The sequence below is a fragment of the Lutra lutra genome, chromosome 8 (assembly GCF_902655055.1).
Source record: "Lutra lutra chromosome 8, mLutLut1.2, whole genome shotgun sequence".
NCBI lineage: Eukaryota > Metazoa > Chordata > Mammalia > Carnivora > Mustelidae > Lutra > Lutra lutra.
This window is the reverse complement of record NC_062285.1, coordinates 56,251,226-56,272,549: the sequence shown is the minus strand read 5'-3', so window position 1 is coordinate 56,272,549 and position 21,324 is coordinate 56,251,226. Positions and strand designations below refer to the sequence as shown.

Here is a 21,324-nt window from a genome sequence, read left to right as displayed (position 1 = left end):
ACCCCACACTAAGTATATGTGGTATATATACTAAGTATATGTGGTTTATATACATAGTGTATATTTAAGTATATGCACTAAGTATATTGTGTTGCCTCCACTGTCCAGTAGGATTGAGAAAAGCTGTTTCCTGCCACTGAATCTTCAGTACTGTTTTTTCTCCAGAGCAGATGTGGTTTTCCTTATTGTTTCCTTGTGCTGCCTTTTAATAAAATCTGAATCTTCTCCTCCCCCAACTCCATGTAACTGTCCTCACCTTCTGTGTTTTCTGTCTCACAGTCCCTCCCCCTGCATGGGTCTTTTAAGGTCTCTGCCCCAGGAATATCACTGTCCATTAACCAGGACATACTCTTCAACTGATCCCCCCATAGTCCTCCCTGGTGCCTCTGTCTTTCTCCACCTTGAGTGTTAAGTCTCTTCCTCCAGGAAGACTTCTTAGACTGAAACACTGTTACTCCATGTTGCATACATATTATAAATTATCCATCTCCACTTGTTTCTCTTGCCTGTGTCTGCATCATTAAATACACAGTCATCCCTATAATAAAAATAGCTAACACTTATTTAAAAAATTACTAGGCACTGGACACCCTACCAAGTATTTCACATGCAAATTTTGATATAATATTCTCAACCCCTACAGGGTGGACACTATTAATATGCTCTTTAACAGACAAGGGAACTAGGGTTCAGGGAGTCTGAGGTCATTCAATTAGTAAGTAGTGGAGCCAAGATTCCATAGTGCTGCCCAATAGAACTTCCTGCAGCAACGGAAATGTTCTATATCTATATCCAGTCTGGGCCCCATCAGACACATGTAGCAACTGAGCCCTTGAAATGGGGCTAGCGTGACTGAGGAACTAACGTTTAAGTTTTATTTAATTTTAATTAATTAAAATTTAAACAGCCACAGGTGTGTGGTGGCTACCATTTAAATTAATCTCAGACCTGAATTCTCATTACATTATACAAACTATAACCAAAACTCCTTATCAACTCCCTTATTTTGTTTCGACCAAGAGCATTAGACATAAATTAAAACAACAGAAGTAAGAAGCTGCTTGAATCTATAGGCAAAACATGCCATCATGTTTAGTGGGCTGGGTGTGTGTGTGGTTCCGCAGAGAAGGCAGCAAATCTGTCTCCTTTTGCTTTGTTCCTGGCCTTGGCCAAGGCTGGGATGAGTGTGTGCCCTCATGTGAGTTAGCAATGGGGCTGAGTTGAACAGATGTGAGAGTGAGAGTCTATGGGTTTGATTCTGAACTCATGAGTTGCCACCTGCACAACGTTGGCTAAGTCAGGGGCTGTCTCCAAGCCTCACTGCCCCCATCTGCAGAGTTCACACGGTGGTTGTGCAAAACCCACTCTTGGTGCCCGTGCAGGTCATCATCATCTCTAGCCTCACCTCTCCCCAAAGCCTCATTGTTCTTGACCACAGGGTCCCAGTTCTTTATCTGATTCTGCCTCGCTGCCCTGAATGTGCATCCCACTGCCCCACTAGACTGGACACTTTCAGAGAGCAGGACCTCCCCAGGACCCTCGGGGCAGGGCCCTTGCCGGAGCTGGCTGAGCGTCTACTCACTTGTTCTTAAAGTCTTCCACCACATCCTGCATGTTCTTCAACTCCGTCTCCAGCCGTGTCCGCTCGCCACCCAGGCAGTCCAGCTGCCGTCTCAGGTTGCTGATGTAGGCTTCAAACATGGGCTCGATGTTGGCCCTGGTGGTTTTATGCTCCTGCAGGAGGCTCCATTTGGTCTCCAGGACCTTGTTCTGCTGCTCCAGGAACCGCACCTGCCCAGACCGGAGGGGAGAGACCATGATGGCTGCCCTGCAGCAGCCTCCCAGAGGGCTCTGCGACACAGGGCCCCCCAACAATGCAAGGAGGCCCTCTAGGAGCTTGGAGCCCAGGTGGCAGTCTCCCCCTTGTCGTCATTCTGGAAGGAGCCTGGAACGTAGAGAACCACACAAATGTGGATGAAATGGGCCTGGGAGACAGGCAGTGGCTTAAGTAGGAGGTGGGAGAAGTAAGGAGGACCGGGACCAGAGGGGCTAGAAACCATCTGCATCCACCAAGCAATGCTGATGGAAAAAACACTCCACCGTCATCTGGCTGGGTGGGATTTTGATTCCCATTAAATGGGTAAGAGGTTCTTGGCAGAAAATTTAGTCTGTCCATTTCTTTTCCCACGTGATTTCTCTAGATCTAGAACCTGGACTCAGTTGTCCATACAGTCCAGGAATGCCGAAATGAGTCACTCTAAAGTTGCACTGGGGGACCTGGCCACAATGCCAGCCATGTCTTTGGCCTGCTGTGTGACCTAAGAAGCATCCTCTGCTCTCTTGGGTCCCTTGTGGTCTTGTGCTACTAGTCTGGTTTGCTTGAGTTGTACTCATCTATCTGCTCCTGCATCTGGGAGGCAGCCTTGGGAGTATGCAAAGCCTTTCTCCTTATGCAAAGTCTTTCTTTTGGGGTCCCTTGGAATGACACACAGCCTCCGAATGAAGCAATGAAGGAGCCTCCATAACTTTGGAGATGGCAGTGTGCCTCCAGAGGGCCTTTAACAAATGCCCCTCTTGCCCTGCCCACCTTTCTTCTCTGTTGTTAAAAGAAGAGGGGTAATCCCGGTCTCAAGTCCCTTGCTATCACTTCTCCTTTTCCCCACATCCCTTCCAGATGAACCAAGCAAAGGAGAGCCTGCCTTTTCCTCTCAGAGTCAGTCTCCTGGAAACCTCACATCTGTCGGTGCAAATACCAGGCCAAGTGGGGTGACATGGGTGATCAAATGGAAGAACCCGTTGCTCAATGGTCCCTTTGGTTAGACTGGCATATTCATAGATATGGATGAGACATTCCATAGCCTGTTAGAACTGCAGAGTCACCGTGGAGTCTATCTGTCCAACCCAACCAAGGCCCAAGAAGTTAGGGGATGTTCTCCTAGCACTAGAATCTAGGTTGGAAGAGTCTAGCACTCTTCTTTCCACGTCTCATATATGGAGCCAGAACAAGTGATATCATTGAATTTGTTCTTCCCAGACAAAGCAACAAGCTCACGGGGGAACCAGTGGCAGAACAGAAGAGAAAAGCTTCTCTTCCCAGACCTGGGGAAATCCCTAGGAGGACAAGGTCATTCCACAGGGCATCCTCAGGGCTGACGTCACAGGTCAGCTCTCACTAGAAGAAAAGTGGGAAAGCCGGCCCCTTGTCAACCACTCAGCTTCCCCGACATACCCAAGTCACCAGGGAAGTCACCACAGGAGGACTTGCCCCTATTAACTGCAGGAAAAAGTGACCCCAGCACGCTTCTCATAACCTTTCATTCCTTCATTCCTTTGCCTTCAAAATGATCCCTTTTTGCTGTCTGACTTGAGTACACATTCATTATCCATCAAAAGAGCAATGGCCTTGCAGTAGGTCAGACAGCTCTGGAGTGTGGAGATGAACATTTTTCTGCTCCCACCTCAACAAGGTGGGAAACCACTCCTTCTTTCACCAAGTCAGCAGTTTTCCAAGCCCCCAGGATTACAGGTCCTGGGCAAGTCCCAGGTGACCTCAGAAAAGCACAGAAAAATTAAAAAAAAAAAAAAAAAAAGAAAAGCACAGAAAGTAGAGATACCCCAATCACCTGCTGCTTTTCTGGTGGGGATCCCACTTGCCTCTCACCTTGTCAATGAAGGAGGCGAACTTGTTGTTGAGGGTCTTGATCTGCTCCCTTTCCTCCTTTCGCACCCGCTGGAGGGAGGGATCGATCTCCAGGTGGAGGGGGGTCAGGAGGCTTTGGTTGACAGTGACCTCCTGGATGCCCCCAGAGCCAGACATCATCCCGCCTCCAAATCCATACCCGCCGAAGGCTCCCCCGGCCCTGTAGCCCATGCCTCCGAGCCCCAGCCCATAGCCGGCACCTCCACCACTGGCCCGGCTACAGCGGTAGCCTCCACTGATGGAGATTCTTTTGCTACCCCCGAAGCTGTGGAGGCTCCTCGTCCCGAAGCCACCCACACAGCTGCCCCCGAAGCTCTTCCCACCCTGGGACACAGAGACAGAGCTGAAGCTTGGCCGGCAGCCTGGGAGGAGGCTGGCCGAGGAAGCACTGAAGTTCCGAGTGCCTCCTGACTTGATGGTGACAGAAGATCGTTGGGTCATGGTGGGAGCTGGTGTCAGAGAGTCAGAGGAGCACAAGTGTCAAAGGGATGAGGAACCTTCCAAGTCTAGCTGTCCCAGACTCTCCTTGACTTTTATCCCTTTCAAGAACTGGGCTTGGCCGGAGAAGATCAAAGACCACTCTGTTGAGTTCACCTCAATGGCATGTCTGGCCAGCACCCATTTTCCTGCCCCCTAATCATCACGGGGAACACCCTACCCAGGACAGGACCAGGCCTGGGGATTCGGGCCTGGGGCAGGCGTGGGTCCTGACCCTCTGCCCGCCCAGGTTCTCAGGCTCACACGGCAGGCACTCCCTTTCTAAGCTGTTCCTCTCTTTGGATTCCTAGGTCTTGGACTCTGAACCCAAGTACTGGATTATGCCCTTCCTGTTGCTGGGAAAAGAAGAGAAACCTCATTTACTGAGGACTCAGTCTTTGCCAGACCATGAGGCAGGTCAGCTGCAAGCATTATGTCATTCGATTCACATAATGACTTGGTGAGGGTAAGGAGGAGAGTAATAGTTGCCAACGTTTATTGAGCAGCTGTGATAGGTAGCTGCTTTTCACCTGTCTTCTCATTTAATCTTCATGCAGCACCATGGGGTAGCTATTATTACTCTTGTTTTGCTCATGAAGCTACTGAGGCATAGAGTTGTTGTGAGACTTGGCCGCGATCGCACGGCTAGTGGGTGCTGGGCTGATGTTAGGGTGCAGTGGTCTGACCACAGGATCTTTGCACCTGATGCTGGTGGAGGAGATGTGGTTTGTCGAGGGTGGCAGACTCAGGATTTTTCTCAAAATTCCTATCCCTTCTATTCCTCTTGTCCCGGGGGACCAGGGACATTTAATGATTACCCACTGTTTCAATTCTCTCCTTCTTGCCACCCCTCCCAGCCTTTAGCCCCTGGTTTTATACTCATCTTCTCTCTGTTCATGGCCTCTCCCCACCTGTCACTTAGCTTCCTGCATGGCATCTGGTTGGTTATGGTTCAGAGTCCTGGTCCTAGTTTCTGGTTCCTACCAGGTCCTGAGCGCTGAGCCCACTTCTTCTAAACCCACGTGAGCGGTCCCCAGTCCAGGTGATGCCAGGCTCTTGCCTTATGGGAGGGGTTCTGGAGACTGTAAACTCAGGAATGTGGGAGCTTCCTGGATGCCTCACTGCCCCCTGCAATTATGGGTCTCAGTGGCTCCTCTGCTTGCTGAAAGCATTGCCTCCAGGGCTGACTTTTAACTCCTCTCCTGGCCTGTTATTTCTTTGCTCAGTTCTGCAAGTTTGAAGCTGTCAGGGAACAATCAGCCCCTTTGCTGGAGAAGGGCTGGGCTGCCCACCCTACGTCAGTGTCCTTAGAAAACTGTCTGTGTTTGGGAGGGGATGGTATCGCCCTGAATGACATACAGAGTTGGGAGGACAGACAGAGCTGCCCAGGGGCTCGGGCTTCTCAAAGAAGGCATTCCAACAAGAGGCAGGAGGAAGTGGGCAGAAACACCAGCCTGGAGTCTGGCTGGCAGTCGGCCTCCCTCCATCCCTCCATCTCCCCAGCCCAGCATTCTTCATTCTGAGCGAAGTGAGGAAGATCTGATGTGCCCTGGGCTCTCTTTGTGGCCTGAGGAGGAGGAGAAGCGTTCTGTGCTGCATAACCACGCCAGACAGAGGGCTGGACACCAAACATATTACACATGCATTTAATAGACACATCCCCGGGAGGGAAGAGAGAGAGCTCTCACTCCCAGCAGGCAGCTTATAAGCATCGTGGGACAGGTGGGCTGCCAACCTGGCATTGAGATGGCCTGGGAAACACCCATTCCCCATCTTTGCATCTGGAAGGTGGGGAGGAAGAAGGAGAAGTTGAAGGGGGGTGGTCTCCGCAAGATAAGCCATATGTAAATGTTGAGAGAGGGAGGGCATTGGCACAGAGAGGCCGGTGGGGGGGCACTCTGGGGACTGTCAGGAGGGCAGAGGCTAGCTTAAGGTGGGGAATGGGGTTTAGCCAGGACGCCAGGCTTGCTTCCTGGCAGCACAGATGGGCCGGGGAGAAGAAGGAGAAGGACCCAGGTATCGTGTCTGTGAGTATAGACAGGCCAGGTCAGCAAGTGGGCAGGCTTCAGGGCAGGGGTGGGGGAGTGGGGTGGCTGCTTTTAATGCTTGTAGCTCTTCCGGCTGGAGGATGTGGTAGAGACAAACTTGACACTGGAGCCACTGTTCCCGAGGCCCCGGCTGCTACTGGCGCTGAAGCTGGAGCTGCCCAGGCCTGAGCCCAGGTTGTGCCCAGCGCTGGTGGTGAAGGAGTAGCCGCTGCCCCCACTGAGACCCAGACTTCCGCCTCCAAGGCTGCCGCCGCCGCCGCCGTAGCCGCTGGAAACAGTGGAGGTGACCACAGCTGCCAGAAGAGAAGAGAGAGAGTCAAGACCCAGGGCAGGAGAGAAGAGACCTGGAGTGTCAGGGCCCGTGCCCCTATGTCTGTGGGGGTGAGGATGTGGTTGTCTGGTCAGGCAGAGTTTTGCCTCCTTCCAGGCTTCCCGCCCACTTAGTGGGAGCTCTTGTCTGTGCTCAGCCTGGTCTTCCCTGGGCCACTCTTCTGTCTGGAATGGCTTCCTGCTTCCTCTCTGCTACTTGGCGCCTAGCTGTTCCTTTCAGAACTTAATGGAGACTTCTTACATTCAGGAAGCGATTCTATTCCACATGCCTTTCCCTTTGATCCCTTCACACTCCCCTGCCACTCTGTCCCCTTCTCCTTCTGTGGGCCTGGCTCTGGCTTCTCTCTTCTTTCCGGGGGGCACGTACACATTTCCCTCGGTGTCCCCAGCCTCTGCACCCTGAATCCCAGAATGGAGCTGGAGTAATCTTGCTAGACCAAGTGACAGATGACCCACTGGCCAGCCAACTCTGCTCCCATTCTCCCCGCTCCCCAACCTGCTCTTTTTCTAGCTCTTATAACCATGCATCACCTTCAACATGCAATCCCTACACTGGGCTCTTCAGAAGGGAAACTGAAATAAAAATGGATGGTTACAGAATGAACTGTGTCCTCCAAAAAAAAAAAAAAAAAGGTTGAATTCCTCACTTCCAGTACCTGCGAATGCAACCTTATTTGGCAATGGGATCTTGCAGATGGAATCCAGTTAAGATACAATCATTAGGGAGGGCCCTACCCAATAGAACTCGTGTCCTTATAAGAAGAGGAAGGACGTCCACGTGAAGACAGACACATAGGGAAAGGGCCATGCGATCACAGAGCCAGAGATCAGCATGATGCAGGGCAGGGAGCACCGAGAACTCTCCAGAAGCATGACACAGTACATTTCTCTTATCTGAAGCCCCCCAGTTTGTGGTACTGCAATTCGGCAGCCCTGGATAACAAACACAGACTTTCATGCGCTTTCAAGAGAAAAGGAATGTTAGAACTTACAGCAGCCATCCCCAAAATTAGCTCTGAAGGGTCTCGGGAGCCACTAGACAAGGATATCAGTGAAGGAGGACAGCTGGGTAGTTTAGAGAGCTCTGCCTTCTAGAGTCATCAGTTGACATAATCTTTGGTTTTGTGAATCCTGATTCAGGAATACCAAACTCACTTGTAGGATGCAAGCTGGAAAAGTCATCCCAGTCGGCCTCGTGATGCCAGCAGTGAGCTCTGTGAGTGACCTCCACCCTTAGTGGCATGGGCTTGCACCAGCTTACTACCACCTCTCCCTTCCCGAGCAGCTGCACCCACCAGCCCTGTCCTATGTGCTCTTGCTGCCTGGAAAAACCTGGTTTTACTGTTATACTCTGTAAACTAGAGCGGCAGGGCTTCTCCCCACACCATTCCCGGAAGGTGTGGCCTTCCTGGCCATGCCCTTCGGCCCAGCGTGGAGGCTCCCTCCACAGGCTGAGGGCACAGCAAGCTTTCCTAAATCCTCTCTGTAGTGAATGCTCTTGTCTGATCTAGACTTCCACCTCCAGTGAGAAAGGGGTGGGGTCCTGGGAAGTGGGGGGCGGAACCTGAGGGTCTAAACCCATGCAGAGGGGTCACAGAAAACCTCTGCTCACCCTCCCTTTGGTGCTCTGTCCCTTGCAAAGAGGTAAGAAGTGGGACATTAAAGACTCTCTCCTAAAAAAATTAAAAAGAAAGAATGAAAAAGACTCCTAATATGGCTCTCCTTTTAAAGAATTCAAGACCTCAAACCTCAAAATGAACCCTGTCTGAGGGGGGTCCCCTCCGATGTCTTGTGCATGCCCTCTGCCCTCCCCCGTGATGCCACCTCCCTGCCCCAACCACATGCATGTGAACTGACACAGAGGACGTCATACTCACAGATGTTAACAGGAGAAACGCCCTCTCCGCTCAGCCTGATCAGGGGGAAGAGGGAGAAGGAATGTTACTATTACGTCCAGCAGCTCATGGGCATTTAAAATCACATTTTTGTAATGAAGCACATTGAAAAACCCTCTATTATTTTTATTGCAGCTGTGAGTGGAGGTTGAAATAATTTAAATAGTAGTAGTATTAAAAATAACAATCTGGAGGAAAACCTATAATCTCAGAAACACATTTTTTTTTTTGAGGGGTTCAAACTAGGTAGACACCTGGAGGAAATGAAAGGGAATCATACACTAGAGTGGGCTGGAAAGGCAGGGCTCCTTAAGGAATAAGATTTCCCTCTCAACAATGGACCGTTGTCAGGCATGGGGCAGTGCCTGGGGTGATTAGAGGTGTGCAGAGGAGACTGAGTCATAAACATAACAATAACAATAATCAGCCCATTATTGTAGCAACCAGAGTAATTTTGCTTTCGCATGCTAAGGATAGAGCTGGCCTTCATGCATAAACACATACTTAGAACATTAAAAAGGACTACATACCTGTTACCCACATTATGCCACTTAATTCTCTTCATGACCCCATTCAGTAGGTGTCGCTACCTCCATTTGGTGGATGGGGAAACCGAAGCTCAGAGAGGTGAATTAATTGCCCGTGTTCACAAAGCTAGATTTGAAGCCAGACTCCCTTTGCTCCAAAGCCCATATCTTTGGCCACAAAACTGAATGATCACTAGCATTTTTTGACACTTGTTATGGATCGTGAAATGTTCTAAGGACTTCATGTGTATTCCCTTATTTTAACACTTTTTTTTAAAAGATTTTATCCATTTATTTGACAGAAAGAGATCACAAGTAGGCAGAGAGACAGACAGAGAGAGAGGAGGAAGCAGGCTTCCCACTGAGCAGAGAGCCCGACTCGGGGCTCCATCCCAGGACCCTGGGATCATGACCTGAGCCGAAGGCAGAGGCTTAACCCACTGAGCCACCCAGGTGCCCCTTATTTTAACACTCTTAATAACATATAGGATGGAAACCATGGTTAGCCCCATTTCATACGTGAGGAACAGAAAAGTAAAGTAATTTGCCCTCGGTCACACAGCTGTAATCGGCAGAACACTGAACTTTGGGGATCAGATGATTTGCCTCTTTATTCCATCACAAAGAATCTGAGGACCAGAGAAAGGACACTGGCTTTCCTGAGGTTACGTAGCAAGTTGGTGGTAGGCCTGTCTGCCCAAATCCTGGGACAGTTTATTCTCATACCAGACCTGCTGCATAACACAATTTCTCCTTTGATAGAATTTTATTACTTAGGACCTGATCAGATGCTAGATTTTTATGGGGTGTGAAAAGCAGTTGTGCTTCAAATAATGGCATTTGATAATGAGTTACTAACCTGGAAAGAAATTGCACCTGCTTATTTTAGTTCTTTTTTTTTTTTTTTCTTTCTCATAGCCCAGTTCTGTCTGCATTCCAGGAGAAGAGGGGGCCATAGCAACCTGAGCCCTTAGGCATGCTTGCGCAGCTGCAACAGAGGTGGTGCATCTGTCCTCACCTGCACTCCTCGCCCTCCAGCAGCTTGCGGTAGGTGGCGATCTCCACGTCCAGGGCCAACTTGACGTTCATGAGCTCCTGGTACTCGCGCAGCAGCCGGGCCATGTCCTGCTTGGCCTTCTGCAGGGCCTCCTCTAGGTCCACTAGCTTGGCTCGGGCATCCTTGAGGGCTAGCTCTCCACGCTGTTCTGCGTCAGCGATGGCCGTTTGCAGGCTGGAACACTATAAGAAAAGGAGGAAGCCACGAGCCTAACTGACAACCCCTGGAGGTGTGGTGCTTCTTGGGTAGGAGTCCTAGAAGCATGGCAGGATGACCCGGGAGAAATGAGTGTGCAAGGAGCTCTTGGCCCTGCCAAAACTCTACCTGTTTCTTGACGCTGTCGATCTCGGCTCTCAGCCTCTGGATCACCCGGTTCATCTCAGAGATCTCTTGTTTGGTGTTGCGAAGATCATCGCCATGCCGGCCGGCTGTGACCTGCAGCTCCTCGTACTGATGGAATCAGAGCAGAGTGAGTCCCCTTGTCAAACACCTGGGCTGGGTACTCTCCATGTGCACAGCCTGGCCCTCAGGGCCACCCGCAGGCCCAACCATTCGCTGATCATTCACGCACTCCCTTGCTCAGTCATTTTGGTGGTATTTCTTAGCCCCACCTACCTGCCAGGCACGTGCCAGGCTTTGGGAGTATCACGGACAGCATCATCAGACCCATGCTTACAGTTTATTGGGGGAAATAGATGTTAATGAAATATTATTGAATTTACAGTTCCAAACTAGGATGAATGTCCCTTAGGAAATGAATGGGTAGTGTAACAAAGGAATCTGACCCAAATATGGAGTTGTGGGGAGGAGCTCAGGGAAGTCCTTCCAGAGATAGAGGTGTTCGAGCTGTGTGCTGAAGGGTGGGAAGGAGTGATCTAAGTGATAGGCTGGGGAGAAAACATTCCAGATCGGGGAGATAGTCTGTGTGAAGACCCTGGGGCAGGAAGAAGCATGGTGAGCTCTGGGCAGGTGGGAGTGGGGGAGAAAAGGTGACTTGGTTAGTGTCCTTTAGGGATCCCCGTCACGGGACATACATCCAGACCCATGTGACCATGAATTTTGGTAGCTCTCTAGACGTCAGTGTTGGGGGTGTTGGATGGAGCCAGGCTGAAGGGGGCACAGTTCTGAAGACTTTGTAACAGGATCCCCCATCTGAGGGAGCTCTCTACCTAGTGGGGCATATCCAGGATGCACTCATTTAGGAGAAACAAACGCCCCTGTCTCCAGCCCACACATTTCCCAGGGAAGAAGAGCCTCTGCCCAAGTGAAGATCTGTCTGGCTTTGAAAGTGCTGGGTGGCCCAGCTGCTCCATTTCTAGATACACGTGGTTTAAGGGAACAACAGGCCCTACCAACAAAAGGAAATGTTCACTGTAAATCTCAACCACTATAAATTTCAACTTAGGCACATCTCTCCTCCATTCACCATCTGCCTCTGCCTCTAGGGGGGATGTCCCTCTGCATTGTGCACCCCAGGACCTGATACCCTCTTCCTTCCTACCATGTTGCAGTGGTAGGGACTAAGGCAGTGTGCACAGCAGGGCAAAAGATGGAAGCCACATGTAGGTGAACAGCTGGCCCTGAGAGGGGTCTGCATTGGGCAGAGAGGTGATCTCATGGATTGGACTATCCAGTCCCTACAACCTCCAATGCCAAACCTTCTTCTGGCCATCTGTGACTTTGGACAGTAGCTCTCAATGGTCATCCCAATGCCCCTTTTTTTGATAGAGTCTTTTCCTCAGCAAAGTCCTCATTTCTATCTTCTGGCCCCCGCAGGATTGCTTATTCTCCCTTAAATGCCTCCCCCGTCCTTGGCCATCTATTGTCCCTGGATGCTTCCAAATGCAAGGAAGACCCACCTCTTCTTGGAAGCTTTTTATTAATCAAAAATAAACTGTTTGCAGCTTATTTATTTACAACTCCGCAATGCTGCTTGACACAAGTGTATTGAATAAATAAGCCATTTAGAAATAGCTCTGTGACTCTTTCTTGGTTGTTTTGGAGTCTCACCCAGGCCCAACCAGATCATAAGTGATATGGGGACAAGGGCTGACCTGAGCACCCAACATTGCCTGACCATATGGTAGGGGGTATGGTTGGGTTTCCACACCCATTTCAAGTTGACTTTTCATAGCACTGGACACTTCTGCCATGTTGAAAGAAACAGAAATGCTCCTATATTCCCTGATGCTCATGGCTAATAGTTAAATGATTATTCGGGGCTTCAGATAACACTAGTCCCAGAACCTGTCACAGAGGTGCCTACACTCACCTTGGTCTGGTACCAGGACTCAGCCTCGGCCCGGCTACGGTTGGCGATGTCCTCGTATTGGGCCTTGACCTCGGCGATGATGCTGTCCAGGTCCAGGCTGCGGTTGTTGTCCATGGACAGGACCACAGACGTGTCACTGACCTGGGTCTGCATCTGGGATAGCTCCTGTAGAGCCAGAAAATTCAGCATCACCAAGGCATAAAAAGAAATGTTCTTGAAATCACACGACCAACTACCTGTCTAGGTCAGGAATCCCTTCTTGGCTTCCCTTGGAGGGATTCTTCCAGCCCTTCCCTGGGCACTTGAAGCCATTTAGGGACTCCAATGCCAATCCCAGAAAAGTTTCCGGGTCACAGATCAGTGCGATGAGGGTGTATGCCCCAGCATAGCTTCTCAAGACACCCACCTGTGTATTTTCCCTGAGTGTGAAGGGTGAGCCAGTGTTCTCTGGTTCAAATTATACTGAGTTGAATATGACATATGTTGATTCATATGCCAGCATAAAAGCCTTCTTTAGGATACAGTGAGTTTTAGGACCCTGCTTCCCCCTGTACAGTGTGACTTCATCGTTCCCTACTTCTTTCTCTCCTTCAAAGACCCAGGTCTCTGCCTTCAGAGTGGCAGTGCCCAGAAGGAGGCACCTTCAGAGGGCAAGAAGCACCCTGAACTGAGGGGTAACTTGCCTTTTCTGAACTTTTCTGGGAGAGGAGAGGGAGAGGTGTGTCTTGATTCCTTGGAAATGCTACCCAGGGATCTGGGATTCAAGAATCAGCACTCCGTCTTTGCTGCCGTGGGGTGGGGGAAGCAGCCTCAGAGCTGGAGTAGGGTTTAGTGTGGCAAGATTGCAAGCAGTTCTCCCAGGTGCCCATGACCACCCAAGCCCCAGTTTGGACCATCTTGGGCAAGATGCTAGATGGAGGCCCCATAAAGATGACATTCTCTGCAGCATCCTTTTCTTCCCAGGCTGCAGACCTAGGAGGGACAAAAACATTTGCAGGCTCTTACGGCCTCAAAGAGCATCCGGAAGAAGTTGATCTCATCAGTCAGAGAGTTGACCTTGGCCTCCAGTTCCACCTTGTTCATGTAGGCTGAGTCCACATCCTAGAACAACAGCACAGGACGCTCCTCTGAGACCCGGGCCCAAGCAGTGAGTCCTGAAGAAGTTGGGCAGACTCCTCCCTGGCCCCTCCAGGTTAGATTTTAGTAAACTCTGGATCTGGGGCTTGGAGTTGTGGTGGGTGATTGTAGAGAACTGGGGGTTTGAGTCTCCTGAGCTAACAGAAAGCCTAGCAGGGTCAGGGGAACATAAATACAGAGGGAACATTTTGGCAGATTTGAGCTCTCCAGATACTCTGAAGGGTTCTGTGCCATTTCAAGGGTCAAGTCACTGCATACTCCAAGATTCAGTTTCGAATCTTCACCTTTGAGAGACATTTCCACCCACCTTCTTCAGGGCCACAAACTCATTCTCAGCAGCGGTGCGCTTGTTAATTTCATCCTCGTACCTGTAAGCACAGAGGAGAGGGGGCGTGCTGTTGAGCAAGGGTTCAGTTGAACTCTTCCCCGACTGAGGAGCATTTCTGGTGTAGCAAGAGTTAAGAGACCTCAGATCCTTTCCACCTCTTCCACTGACCTGTGTATGACTTGGGGTGATTCACTTAACCTCTATTTCTCCCTCTATAAAAGGGGAATCATTTCTTCTGCCAGCAGTTTTTTCTTCTTATTATTCCTTTTGTAAGAGTAGAAGGTGAGCATGGAACTAATGGGAATAGAAATACATACTTATGCAACTCCCATCTTCTTCTAGATGCACAATTGCAGTCTTTAAAAAATGTTCCTGCCTCTAGTGGCTGCTAGAACTGCGGGGTAAATTTTGCTTGTTCAGGAAGGAAACCATTCCTGGTAGATTGTGAGGTCTTTTCACTGAGCCTCAGAGCAGCTGTGTGATCAGCATGCTTTCAGTAAATAAGAGTGGCTCTAATTCAGAAACCAAGGGTAAGTCAGCTAAGGAGTTAGGGGGGACAACCCTTTTTATTGGATACCTCACCTACTGCAGCATGGATGAGGGCCAATCAAATTTTGCCTCCCCCAGGAGGATTGCCTCATTTACACTGGGAATGCACCAGCTCAATAACAGGGCCCGTGCCAGCAGAGTTAAGGAATATTCTGGCTGTGAAATGGTATCATGCTTTCCAGAATAGCCATGTTATGTTAGATGATGCAGACATCCCTTTGTGGTCATGTGGACAGGTCAGAATAGGCTTCTTGTTAATAGCGACGGGTGAGATGCGAGTCTCTTTGTTACTCTATGCCATGCTATCTTCCAATCACGGGATAATGACTCCAAGTTCCAAACCTCCCTGTGGGCACTGGTATTTGCTGCTTTGCACCTTGCTGGTCCTATTAAAAAGGAGTCCTGAGATGACTGTGTGTGGCCAGCAGCCCGTCTTCCCCTTACCTGACTTTGAAATCTTCCACAACGTCTTGCATGTTCCTCAGCTCAGCATCCAGCCTGCCCCTCTCCGTGGTGATGCTGTCCAGCTGCCGGCGGAGGTCATTGATGTAGGTGTCAAAGAAAGGCTCCAGGTTCTGCCTCACCGTCTTGGAGCCCTGCTCCTGAAGAAGCTCCCACTTGGTCTCCAAGACCTTGTTCTGCTGCTCCAGAAACCTCACCTGGAGGGAGGGAGAATGAAATTTTTTTAAAGATTTTATTTATTTATTTGACAGACAGAGATCACAAGTAGGCAGAGAGGCAGGCAGAGAGAGGAGGGGAAGCAGGCTCCCCGCTGAGCAGAGAGCCCGACTTGGGGCTCGGATCCCAGGACCCTGGGATCATGACCTGAGCCGAAGGCAGAGGCTTTAACCCACTGAGTCAACCAGGTACCCTGGGAGAATGAAATCTTGAGAAATTGGGGAGGCAGTGCCAGACACTCCAACTGATAAGGGAGAGAAGAAAAGTCTGCCTTTCACCTGATATCCATCTGTCAACTATATAAGTGACCACTCCAAATCAGAATGGGAAAGCCCTTGACACTGCCCCACTGTTCTCTAGGCCTTCCATAGAACTGGTGTGGTGGGCTTAGAGGTCTCTAGGGGCAGACTCTATTCTTGGGTTGAGTGTCTTGACAACACCTGCTCTGAGTAAGGCTAGTTGGCTCAGTAGAAACTCCTCCCGTGGAGAACAATGTAGCTCTTCCCGCGGTGTTGACTAGACCAACTGTGTGGCTCCCAGGGAGGATGAAGGAACTTTCCATAAGGTCCCGTGGGGCCATGTGACCCCACTTGCAAGGTACTTGTTGAGTGGATGTGTTTTTCCACAGAGAGGCCATTGCCTTACTGCTCCCTGTCCATGCGGAGGGCCTCTCCAAGCGTTCCCGCCACCCCACTCCAATGGCACACATGCATCCCCCCAGCTCACCTTGTCTATGAACGAGGCAAACTTGTTGTTGAGCGTCTTGATCTGCTCCCGCTCCTCTTTCCGCACCCGCTGGATGGCGGGGTCGATTTGCAGGTTGAGGGGAGTCAGGAGGCTCTGGTTGACGGTGACCTCTTGGATGCCTCCAGGCGGGCAAACAGGGAAGCCGGAGGCTCCATAGCCTCCTCCGGCTGTGCCCCCATAGCCAAATCCACTGCTGACCCCAAACCCACTGCTGGCCCTGCCACCAAAGCCACCTCGAAAGCTGCTGCCGCACCCCCCAATGGAGACCCGCCTGGTGCCCCCCAGGTTGTAGAGGCTGCGGCTCCCGAAGCCAGCCCCAGCGCTGCTCATCCTGCCCAGCCCCGCACTGCTGCCTGCAGAGCGGACCACGGAGACAGAGCTGAAGCGGGAGCGGCCGGCGGCTGGGGTGGTGGCCGAAGCCGCGCTGAAGCTCCTGCGGCTGCCGGTCTGGAAAGTGATGCTGGACTGCCTGGACATGGTGGCTGAGCGAGGCTGGCGAGGAGGGCTCCTGACACGGGCACGTGTGACCGGGGTGGGGGTGGAGAAGATGGGGCACCTGGGGAGCCCAGGGCCGCCTTGGCTTTTATGGGCCTGCGGGAGGGGTGGGGCACTGCCGAGGGAGGCCTCTGATGGCATCCCCCAGGCATTCGCCAGCCCTGAGCTCACGCTCAGCGCCCCTCCGGGACGGTGTCAAGACCACTGGTTGGTTCCCTGGCATCCCTCCCCCACGTGGAAACTCCTTTCCAGTCGCAACTTGATCAGCAGACGAATGAGAAGCACGCTAATTGCTTTCAGTCATGTCCTAATCATGCATCTCTTAATGGGCTCTAAAAACACCGCCTCATTTCTAAACCGCTTCCTTAGGCCTGGGACCCACCCCCTCCTGGGCAAACATCGTGTGTCAAAACAAGTGCCGAGATTCCCTGTTTCCCAGGCCTTCCTCTTCCCACCTGTGCTTCCTGCCCCTGAGCCTTTTCTCACCAAGTGCTCGCTGTGTCCCCTGCCCCACGCTGTCCTTCCAGGTCCTAAAAATCCTGCTTCACATTCACCTTTCTTAGGAAACCATCCAGTTTTGATTGCTCCTTTGTTTTCCTCATAAGCTTCCTTCTCTACAGTGTAGTTCACACTTGATGTCCTGGAGCGGGCGGCCATGCACACACATATGTCCTGTCTGCTCCACAACAGGACTCTCGGGACCAGCCCCTCTGTCCGTCTGCTGCAGAGAGAAGCTGTGAGTGTGGGGTGATGGGTTTGAGTCCCAGCCCCACTTACTCATCGTGAGACCCTGCGCTGCGCACAAGCCTTCCCTGAGCCTCAATTCAGGTGTCTGTAAAGTGGGGTTTGTGACGAGGATTCGTGTGGAAAAACAACTGTTGCAATGCCTAGGACGTGTGAATGCCGAGGAAGCGTTTGTGGAGACTTCTCTCCTTCTGGTGCGTCAAGCACATATGAATGAAGAGCCAGCCGCATGTCCCTCCCTGTGGCAAGTCTGGTGGGGATTTGAAACGAACACCATACACGTTCTTTTTCTTTAGTAACGGGCTTGTGGTATGAGTAGGAAGACAGAACTGAAGTTCATTAATTTATACAAAAGTGATGTACCATAAACAGCCTCCTGGCTCTATCTGAGGCTGCCTTATTCCAGAAACTTCCCAGACTGATCACTCCGGCTGAAGGCAGGGGGTCCCTGGCTTTCAGTCTTGATCGTAAGAGCTCTGGGGGTTGCACTAAGTGGAGGGTGCCCAAGAAATTTGTCTTGTTTTTCCCTGTTCGTCTTGTGGACTGAGCCCACATCCCCGTCAGTGGAAACCAATAGGAAGCCTGCAAACTTCTGGTCTCCCCTTTCTTTTCCTCTCACCCCACTGCTTCTACCCCGGGGTGGGGGAGCCAAACAGAGAAATTGTTAGGTTTTCTTTTATCTTACTGACCGCTTGCTCCTTGCACTGGTTTCAAAAGCTAGCAAAGCGAGAGAGGAATGGCAGTATGTTCAGTTGCCGGAAACTGTGTCCCTGAATGGTAAATTCAACAGACCAGTGGTACCCAGCTATGGAGAAGTTGAGCCAGATTCCTTGGTCTTCCCACACAGGTGTCCTTTCAGAGATGCATGTAGAATGATGGGCTAGCTGACGCTCACCGACCTGGAATGACAGCTTGGCCCTGGTTCATGGAGCTCTTTCCTCCTTGCGGCTGAGGCGAGCAGGGGTGGGGGGAGCTCTCCTCCGTGGAGAGATTGAGAGTCTCAGTTTCCACAGGGAACCTATGAATCATAGCTTTTGTTGATACAGGGCAAGAGGAGCATGGGAGTTCTCTCACCGGGTTGTCGGGGTGCCCAGGTCTGAGCCGGGTGGTTCATGCGTCTGGGGTGGAAAGAATAATTCTTTGTTTTCCGTATTCATCTCATGATAATCTTTTTCCCAGAAAAGAGAAACTCATTTCCTGACCTGTGCTGAGGAAACCCTTCAGAGCTTTCCACCAACAGAGGCCGGTGGAGAGGTTTAGGGAGCGCTGTAGCCTATGGCAATGGGGGCCACCTCCACTTTCTCCCCTCACGCTTCCTGTGTGGGAGCGGACTCCAGTCCGCCTTCCTGCCTGGGTCCTTCCTTTCTTCCCTATGCCCTCTTGGGGAGCCCTATTCCCAGGCATTACCTCTCGTCCTGTTTCCATTTATCATGTATCTTGGACGGTCCCCTTCTTCCCCCCCTCCTCTCTCTAATTTTTCCACCCGGACTGTTTCCAGAGCTGGACTGTCTCCCTCACGGACTTTGGTGACATAGATGGAAATGGATAAGCCTCTGACTTTTGTTCTTCCTTTACTCCCTCTTCTATGGCCTTTGACCTTTCATGGTGGCTTTCTCTCCAGTGAACGATGTCTACATGAATGCCGAGGATACCCCAGCCTCCCTGATAGCCTGTGACACTGTCCCCTTCAAAACCTCAAAACTTGAGACTATTAATACCGTCTTCTTTCCTTTTTGCCATGGAAGGTTGTCTGTTTTGATATTAACCTCCTTTATAATTCTGCCTACAACTCACCCTCAAGAAGGCTTCTCAGATGAACTGCACTCAGGTATTGACCCCTTTCTGCATGTTTCCTGAGACTACCTGTTCAGGCCCGTCACTGTGTATTTCCACCGCTTTGGTTTTCTGGTGGTCCAGGAGCTAGCTTACCCCTGAGGGTTAAGGCTGTTTTTCTTCCACCACCACCCCTTGCCCCGGACTTGCCTCCTACCACCCCATATGGAAGGTGCAGTTCACCCAAGTTAGGTTGACTAGTTCAGAGAAGAGCTACATACTCTTTCTTCTCTGTTCTCCACATCTCCTGAGTTCCTACAACATGGTGTTCCTGGGTCTGTCTGGAGGAATTTTCTGGAGGTTTTGGGGAGTGGTGGGTCAAGGGCTATGGTGTGTGCTCTGCTGTCCCAGGCTGTTCCCCGTCCATCCAGCTCAGAGTGGGCTCTCCCATCCCCAGAGGGACACTGAGGTCCCTGGTGGTGGTCGATTTCAAGGAGACCAGGCTAGAGTGGCAATCAGGGCTGTGGAAGTCGGTGGAGGAGGCAAGGAAGGCACGGAGGCATGCCTCCCCAGGCTGAAGGAGTTGGGGGGGCACACCAAGGAGCTTTGGCTTCCAACCAGCCAAGGCCAGAGAAGGTAAGGCAGGCTTGGTGGGGACAGAAGGGATTAGGTAATTCCTTAGAGCAGACAGTTTTGAGGCACAGACCCAAGTCCCTGAGTACAATCTCAGAGGACGCAAGCCCCAAACCACCCACCCCCCAATCCTTCCATACACAGGGATGGACTGCCCCTCTAGTTAATAACTATTTCTCAACACCTACAGTGTGACAGACATTCACTGTTCCAGGCACGGGAGATACAGTGGTGAATTAAGGGTGCATAGCACCTTCCTCCTGGAGTATGTGCTGAAAGAGAAAGGGGAGCTGAGGCTGTCGGGGCAGGTGGGGGGGCATCCCATGTGGCTCTGCCAGTTTACAACTCCCAGGGGCTGAATGGAGAGAAGAGAGTTCTATTGTGGTGCTGCCGGAGACGTCGCAACCAGAAACCCTTTCCCACCTGGGTTGTTGGTGCATGCCAGGGCAGCCAACTCCCTTCATGTCTGGGACATCTGAGAGGCACCACCCGGTCTGCCCCTGAGGGGGTCAGACTCTCCATCCCACGGTCCCCTTCCCACTGCATTAAGGGGCAATCACTGCTGTCCAAAGGGCACTAGATGTGCCCGTCGCTCTCAAGAAGCCACCAAGATTCACCACTTGGGACCTCTCCTTGCTCATGGCCAGACCTCACTTGATCCACTCCCTTCTACTGTCCATATAATCAGGCCTTTCCGTGGGGCCCAGATTTGATGGGCAGGCGCGTGCCTTGGGCAAGTGGGAGGGCAGCCCTCAAGTCCCCTTCAGCCAATTTTAGTGACAAAACGGGATGCTCTTTTCATTCAAGTTTGTGTTTAAGTGATGGTGGAACAGCCCCTTCCCTCCAAAATCAAGTTCTCCAGACACACCCAGCAGACGTGCACGTGCAAAACATGAACACACGGACACGCATGTCTTAAGAACATTCATGGAACAACAGTCTTGATGCGACGTGGTAGCAACTGGGTGTGTCTAGAGACTGGGTGTGTCTAGGAAGAGAAGTGACATGAAGGAGTAGGGCCAGGCCTTTGAGCCCGAAGGAGCCTCAGTGATGAGGGCACCCAGGACAAGAGCCATCTGAAGGCAATGCAGCTGTCTGGTAGCCTAGCAGGAGTCCTGATTCCCTGGGCTGCCCACATTTGCCCGGAGCCTCCCTCACTTCACAGCCAGTGAGAAAAGCCCCCATTGCCCAGGAAGCACAGCTGGGTCCCCTCCTGGAGGGATGGGATGGTGAGGTGCCAGCATCTCCAGGCCCCCCTGTGGGTCCCACAGAAAGCAGGCACAGGGATTCAGACAAGACAGGCTTCAGGTGTGTCTTGGCTGCCACCTCTGACCACTTTAAGGGCTTCATTTGTTCCCTGGATCAGGGCGCTTCACCAGGTCCCTCCCGCTGGTGCCAAGGAGGAACAGCCAAACAGGGACACTGCTGGCAGAGGAAAGTGGGGGCGACTGGAATGCCCCCTATGGCTCTTCCTGGACCTCTGTGAATAGAGAGCACAATACCCAGAAACCCTGGACAGGTGGAATGGCACGCTGCCACGGTCCATGGGAACAGGCTGGGTGGGCTGGGTGACACTGCTGCACCATGGGAGGCTGTTGACACCATCCACTGGCTCCTTCCAGGGCTCGGGGGTGCTGTCAAGGTCTGGGGTATTTGTCACTAGCAGGGAAGTAACAGCCAGAAGCCGTGCAGGGCTGGGCACCACCTCAGGGTCTCGTAAACTTGGACAACACGGAAGCCCTTCCCTCCTTCTTGCCTCCCAGTGTCATCCCTCACTCCTGGTCACATCTGAGGGGCACTGCTAACCGGTGCCTTCAACCAAGGTGCATCTGTTCATTTGTTCATTTATTATTTCAATGAATACTGGTTGGGACCTACAGTGTACTAGGTACTGGGCTACCCCGGCAGAGGAGACGCTGTTATCCCCACTGCCT

At 51.5% G+C, this 21,324-nt stretch overlaps 2 protein-coding genes across 2 annotated transcripts in view; both read right to left on the bottom strand.

The window, feature by feature from the left end:
- LOC125106566 (keratin, type II cuticular Hb5) overlaps positions 1-4,141 on the bottom strand; it is a 65,916-nt gene extending 61,775 nt beyond the window's left edge. The window contains exons 1-2 of the mRNA XM_047740805.1: positions 3,662-4,141; positions 1,583-1,791 (exon numbers count right to left, since the gene is read on the bottom strand). Coding sequence (XP_047596761.1) covers positions 1,583-1,791; positions 3,662-4,141 — 689 coding nt within the window. The remainder of the gene's footprint in view (positions 1-1,582; positions 1,792-3,661) is intronic.
- Positions 4,142-5,827: 1,686 nt separating this feature from the next.
- Positions 5,828-16,293, bottom strand: KRT75 (keratin 75). Its single transcript, XM_047740799.1, has 9 exons — positions 15,725-16,293; positions 14,765-14,979; positions 13,751-13,811; positions 13,312-13,407; positions 12,307-12,471; positions 10,359-10,484; positions 9,996-10,216; positions 8,433-8,467; positions 5,828-6,518 (listed from the first exon to the last, which is right to left on the bottom strand). The coding sequence occupies exons 1-9, from the start codon at positions 16,220-16,222 to the stop codon at positions 6,277-6,279; spliced, it is 1,659 nt and encodes a 552-aa protein (XP_047596755.1). The 5' UTR covers positions 16,223-16,293; the 3' UTR covers positions 5,828-6,276.
- Positions 16,294-21,324: the final 5,031 nt, after the last annotated feature.